This window comes from Dasypus novemcinctus, chromosome 9, assembly GCF_030445035.2.
Source record: "Dasypus novemcinctus isolate mDasNov1 chromosome 9, mDasNov1.1.hap2, whole genome shotgun sequence".
NCBI classification, from domain to species: domain Eukaryota; kingdom Metazoa; phylum Chordata; class Mammalia; order Cingulata; family Dasypodidae; genus Dasypus; species Dasypus novemcinctus.
Window position 1 is genome coordinate 109,556,055 of NC_080681.1, and position 6,112 is coordinate 109,562,166.

At 62.2% G+C, this 6,112-nt stretch overlaps 1 protein-coding gene and 1 long non-coding RNA gene across 4 annotated transcripts in view; one reads left to right on the forward strand and one right to left on the reverse strand.

Annotated features, from left to right (window-relative positions):
* The window catches only part of LDLRAP1 (low density lipoprotein receptor adaptor protein 1), a 25,765-nt gene extending 23,704 nt beyond the window's left edge, over nt 1–2,061 (reverse strand). Inside the window, exon 1 of the mRNA XM_058304081.1 lies at nt 1,845–2,061. Within this exon, the coding sequence (XP_058160064.1) occupies nt 1,845–1,932 (88 nt within the window). The 5' untranslated portion in view covers nt 1,933–2,061. The remainder of the gene's footprint in view (nt 1–1,844) is intronic.
* Nucleotides 772–4,927, forward strand: LOC131279815 (uncharacterized). Of its 3 annotated transcripts, XR_009187280.2 has the most exons (3): nt 772–1,188; nt 2,544–4,248; nt 4,425–4,927. It is a non-coding gene; the product is annotated as an uncharacterized lncRNA (long non-coding RNA). The 3 variants fall into 3 exon arrangements; XR_011649722.1 differs by lacking the exon at nt 4,425–4,927 and having other exon boundaries at nt 2,544–4,391; XR_011649723.1 differs by lacking the exon at nt 4,425–4,927 and having other exon boundaries at nt 3,547–4,391.
* The last annotated feature ends 1,185 nt before the right edge of the window (nt 4,928–6,112 follow it).

A 6,112-nucleotide genomic window follows, 5' to 3' on the forward strand; every position in this document is an offset into this window, starting at 1 on the left:
TGAGGAGGGACAGGGTGGGATTTGAACCCAGAGCAGAACGTGTACAGAAGGCTCCAGGGCAGTCTGGACTTATTGGGATGACAGGAGACTGCCTGCTCTCCCTTTCCCTGCAGGTGCCGACAGACTCTGAGCCCCCCAAACCTGTTCCACCACAGGATTAAGCCTGTGGAAGGTCCAGATGACAGAAGAAAAGTGAAGGAGAAGGAAACTACCGTTAGGTCAAGAGTGTTAGCATCAAAAATCTTCTCAACATCCCTGCCGAGCAATGCAGAGGAGGAGACTGAAGGTCAGAGAAGACAAGTAGCATGTCCAAGATGGCAGCATGGTCAGGGAAACTCTTCTATCACCCAAAGTGGCTGCCTTTCCCCTCCCCCAGATTCAGAGGTGCCTCTAAACTCCCCTCCCTTACCCAGGGCCACAGCACACAACCCCCTTCCTCTACACCCTCCAGAACCCCTCCCGCTCTCCCTCCTGAACCCCCCAGGTGAAAACCACATGGTCCCCCACTGGAAGAGACCATCACTCCCAGAAGCGGTGGGTAACTCCCACCCCTGGTGGAATTCCACAAACATTTAAAGGGCGATTTTGGAAACCAAGACACATGGGAGGGCGCCTTCCTGGCCTGCCGGGCCCTTATGGGTCCCTGAGCCCAGTCCCACCCGCCGCACCAGTCTATGATCCGGTGCCAGTCTCCGTGCGGAGCCAGAGGGGGGCAGGGCGGTCTCCCCAGGCGCCAGGGCGCTCCTGGCAGGGCCCCGGAAAGCGGAGGGAATGCGGGGCGGGCAGGCGCTGTACTGTCTGCTTTTTCCGGAAGGGGAGAGGCCGTAGGCTCAGGTGGGTTGCGGGGGGAGGGTAGTATACAGCAGTCCAGGATTTGGCTCCCTATCTGCCGGGAAGGCCTGTGTGACCCCAACCAAGCCGCTCCACCTCTCCGGGCCTCCGTTTCCACCGGTGAAAAGAAGAGGGACCTGGGCGGAGTTCCTCAGGCCTCAGGGGAAGGTTCCAGGTGACGGAGTAACAGGAGACCGCAGAGGAGAGAAGTGCGGCCGGGGGAGGCCCCTCCCAGCCTCCCACACCCCCCAGGGAAGTGCCTGCAGGCGAGGCTGGAGCCTGCCGCTCTCCTGGGCGCCACCTGGGCGCCTCCCGGACTTCGGAAGCCCCCGAGGAGAAAGGAACGAGAGAAAACAGGTTTCAAAAATAGCTAGGACGCCAGCTAAGGGAGAGCACGTGGGGACCGAGATCGCCCAGGGTGGGACCCCCTAGGTCGGGCCTCGTCCCCAACCTCAAGCCGGTACCTGCGGTCACGGGCTCACACCTGGACAGGTGTCTGAGCACCTGGCAGTCAAGAGGTGACCCCTGGATTGGGCGCGCGGGGAAAGTAAGTGGGCTCCCGCCGCTGAGCGGGGTCCAGTCCGCAGGGACCACTAGGGACCGGGCCGAGTTATGGCCAGGGGCGCGGGGCCCAGGGCACCTTTCGAAGCCCTGTGCCCACTCCCCGCTCCCCGGCGCACCGACGCTGGGCTCCCAGCTGCCCAGGGCTGCGAGGCGGAGGGACGCGGGGGTGGTGGCGGTGGGGCGCGCAGGCTGCCTCCCGACCCGCTCCCACCTGCACCTGGGGACCCCGGGCTTCGGGCTCCTCCCCGGCCGCGTGGCACGAGGGGCAAACTTGACCCCGGGCGACCCCCGACCCTGGGGCCGGGGAAGAGCCGCGCCCGGCCACGCGCGCCCCGCAGGGCGCAGGGCAGGCCCCGCCTCTCCCGACTTGGCCCCACTCCGGGCGCCCGCGGAGGGCCCCGTCGGCCTCGGCTCGCCCCGGCCCGGCCCGGGAACGCGCGCACACTCACTCCGGTGCCGGCCGCCGCCCCCCCAGCTCTGCTTGGCGAGGTTGGGGCTCCGGATGAGCGCCCGGCCCGCGGACTTGAGCGCGTCCATGGCCCGCTCCCGCCGCCGCCGCCGCCAAAACTCGGGCAGGAAAAACTTTCCGCCAGGGCCGGGCAGCGCGCGCTCCTCCCCGGCTCGGCGCGAGCTCCGCCCCTACGTGCGACGGGGCGGGGCGAAGGCGGCCAGGCCCCGCCCGGGCCCGCCCCCGGCACCGCCCCCCGGCACAGCCCCGCCCCTGACCCCGCCCCCCGGCCCCGCACCGCACCGCCCGGGCCCGCCCCCAGGGCCCGCCCCGCCCCCGGCACGGGCCCGCCCCCAGGGCCCGGCCCCGCCCCCAGGGCCCGCCCCGCCCCCGGAACCGCCCCCGGTACAGCCCCGCCCCTGACCCCGCCCCCCGGCCCCGCACCGCACCGCCCGGGCCCGCCCCCAGGGCCCGCCCCGCCCCCGGAACGGGCCCGCCCCCAGGCCCTGGCCCCGCCCCCAGGCCCCGCCCCGCCCCCAGGCCCCGCCCCGCCCCCGGCCGCCCTACCTCGCCCGGCGCGCTCCTGCGCCAGCGTTCTCGGCGGGATGCGCCGAGCCCCCAGGCCTTTCCCAGACACAGGGCGCCCCCAGAATAGCGAGTTGAAAGCTCAGGACCACCCCTGTTTCTTTCCTCTCCGCAGTCCTCTTCTTCCCCAACCCGGATGAACTGGCGGGTCCGAGAACCGCCAACCCCGCCGTGAGACTGTCCCTCGCATTTCCTAGACAGCCCCTCCGCGAGGTACTCGGAGACCATTTTACAGATGGAAAGACTGAGGGCCGGAGAATAGAGTTGCCCAGGGACAAAAGGAGGGGGATGCCCAGAGCAATGGGCCCAAGGAGTCTCCATCCTAGGATTCCTCAAGCATAGATGTTCTAACTCCAGGATTTTAGAATTCTGATTCGCAAGGATCCAGTGTCTGCCTGTCCACCTGGGCCGAAGGAGACGGAAGGAGAGCATGTGTGTCCCAACAGGTGGCCTGGCTTCTTCTGGGCGGGGTGTCTCCACAAGGCCAGACACAGAGGGGGCCCGCTGACCCTCACTTTAGCCTCTGTGCTTGCTCCAGGCTCTGAAGCCAGGAGCCCCTGTTCCCGTGCTGGGGAAGAGGGGCCTGTGCCAGCCCCAGCGGGATCGGGCAGTCTCGCTGGCATGGCCACTCCCTGTCCATAACCCAAGAGCGTCTTCAGCCCTTCTGCCCCTTGCCCCTCCCAGCACCACTGAGGCAGGTAATGAAGCCAGGGATAAACCCACTTTCCGGAAGAGTCCAAGGCTCGGGAAGGAAGCCCTCCCTGAGGCTTCCCGAAGTCAGGGGCCATGTCAGATGCAAAGCCAGGCCCGTAGCCAGAGGAGAACCTGGGAGTCTGAATACGACTCTCCTCCTCTTGGTACTTGTGAACTTGGGCAAACCCTCGCTTTTCTGACCCTCAGTTGTAAAAGGGGCAAAGATACTGCCCCACAGTGGCCTCTGTGAGTTGGATAGGCTAACTCACCTTTGAAGTCACCTCCTCCAGGAAGCCTTCCTTGCCTCCCACCCACAGGTCAGATTTCTCCCTGTGGACTCCCACAGGTTTGAGCTTTCAGCATGATCAGCACTGCTGCTGCCTGTTTCTATTCTTCTCGCCCCAACCAGAGTTTTGTCTTTCCAGGGCACCGAGTTTTTCTGATTCATTTCTGAATCCCAAATGCTGAGCGAGGGGTCTGAGTGGAGCTGGAATGCAGTCGGTTTCTTTCCTGCCTCCCTCCAGCTTTTCTGCACACCAGGCTGCCTCCGCCCATACAAGGGCTGTGGCGAGGGTAGGTGGATCATCGAGGCCGAGACCCCCAGCTCTCTCGCCTCAAGCCAGCTGAGCCTTGGAGCAGCAGAGAACATTCTGGAGCCTGAAGGAAAACAGTCACTCAGGGCTGGCTGGCAACGGGCAGGAGGCAGTGTCCGGCTGGCAGGGGCACCATATGGACCTGGGAAGCAGTCAGGCCTGGGAACGCTGTGCAGGCAGCAAAGGCTGTTGACGTGCCCTTCATGTCTCTTGGAGACGGCTTGCTGGGAGCTGTCAGCCAGGCGTCCCCCGTGGAGGGGCAGCCTGCTTGGGCCCCTTCTGCCAATCCCAGAAACAGAAGCAGAAACAGAAGGTCAGAGCCGTGAAGGGCCTTCTCTGAGGTTATACTGTCCAATTCCTCGTTTTACAGACAAGAAGCCGAAGGCCCAGAGAGGGGCAGTGACTTGCCCAAGGTCACACAGCAAGCCAGGACCAGAAGCTAGGCCTCTTGCCTGCCAGCCCAGATGCTTTTGAAAACAGGGAGGGAGCAAAGAAATCTTGAAAGTACACCGGTATTCAAGAGGGGGGTTTAAGGTGATTTTTCCTATTTTTTGTTTGGTCAGTTGGTTGGGTTTTTGTTATTGTTTTCTTATGATTTGTCTTTGCAAAAATTTTTACAATGATCATATATCCCTTAATAAGCAGAAAGAAAAAAATAATAAAAGTTGGGGGAGGAACTACCTATGGGAATCACTGGCTTTTGTCTTTAGGAAGATGGAGTCTGAACTGCAGTCTTACTGTTTTCTCCCTACTGGGCCCTCATGGAACCCCAAAGAAATGGTGGGTGCAAGGGAGCCAGGAGGCCTGTCAGCCTCTCAGGTCATCACTGGAGTTTGCAGTGGGGCCAAACAGAAGCCCAAATCGATACCAGGAGCCCTGGCTTCCTCACGTGGTCTGTCCTCCCCATGCCCTGAGCCAGTCCCTTCAGCAGGGCGTATCTCAGTTTTTCCATCTGTAAAATGGGAGTTATCAGTGGGCACAAGCAGAGCGCAGTGGCTAAACCCATGGATGCTGGAGCCCGGGAGCCCGGCTTCCCCACGTCTTCACTTCATGACCTTTGGCAAGTCATTTCAATTCCGTGGACCTCAGTTTCCTCCTTCATAAAATGGAGATGATACTGCATGGAGCAGTTGTGACGATCATGTGAATTAATATTTGTGATGTGTTTAGAATTAGTAAATGCTGTCTGTGTTCTTTTAATAAAAATAGAAAGCACCACTCTCCTAACTGGATGAGCAGGGCGGATGGAATGGACGGGCTGGTTATCGTTACCTTTAGTCTCGGCTGGTCCCAGGAAGGGAGCCTCTGGGGACTGGAGCCAGCTTGGGGTCTGAGCGATGGGCAGTCTGGCCTCGCCCCAGGGCCTCCCACCCCCACTCCCACCCTGGCAGGACAGGGCTGCCCCATCTCCCTCCCTCCCAGGTTTGAAAGCTCCTTCCAGGGAGTCAGAACCTGCATTTGCCGTGAGTCAGAGCCCCAGAGATGCCTGCTCGGCCCAGCTCAGGATGCAGGCCTCTCCCGCCCGTGTGGCCCGCGGGCCTGGCAGCCCCTCACTGTTGCCTCTGGCCCTTCCCTCTGCAGACCCTTCCCACGCTGCTGCTGCTCCCAGAAACATCCAGCCAGGTCTCCTCCCACCTCCTGGCCTTTGTCCAGAGGGTTTAACGGCCTCCTCCTGAGACCTGCAGCCTCACTCACACATGCACTCACACACACACACCTCAAGGGCAACCATTTGACCTTGGAGTCCTACATACTTGACCTCTAAAACCAAATCTGCTTATAGCTACGTAACATTAACTAAGCCTGAGCCTCACATTTCCTCCTCTGTAAAATGGGGATAACACCTGCCTCAGGGGCTTTGTAAGGCCTCCGAGGGAAATCCTCAGGCCAGTGCCTGACAGGTGGCAAGCCAGGTAAATGGTCACCTGGTTACCATTAATTTCAGAGTTTGGAGAACATGTTTGTGCGCCCCAAGCACCCGGGCTGGAAAGGGCCAGTCCCTCCAAGATCCCCTGGAGCAGCTGCCCAGCGCCCTGCACGGAGGAGCTGCCCGAGCCCCCGCCCAGGCCTGCAGTTTTGTCCTTCTGGGTCTCAGAGTGGTCCCCGCACGTGGGTGCCCTCCGCAGCTGGAGGAACAGGGACTGGGGCTGGGCAGGTGCTCCCGAGGGGCCCCTCGGCCCGCCTAAGTGGAGCCAGCAGCTGTCTCCTCCTCAGCCTGGCTGTCCCCCGGGAGATCCCAGGGCAGTGGAGCCTGCTGAGCTAATTAAGAATGACAGAGCACCGTGTCATTGTAATTGCCAGCAGTTGACGAGTCCGCTGCCTCTTCCTGCCCCTCCTTCCCTTGCCCTCCTTGGCACCGTGTGGCGTGGAGGTCACCGCACAGGTAGAGTGGCGTCGC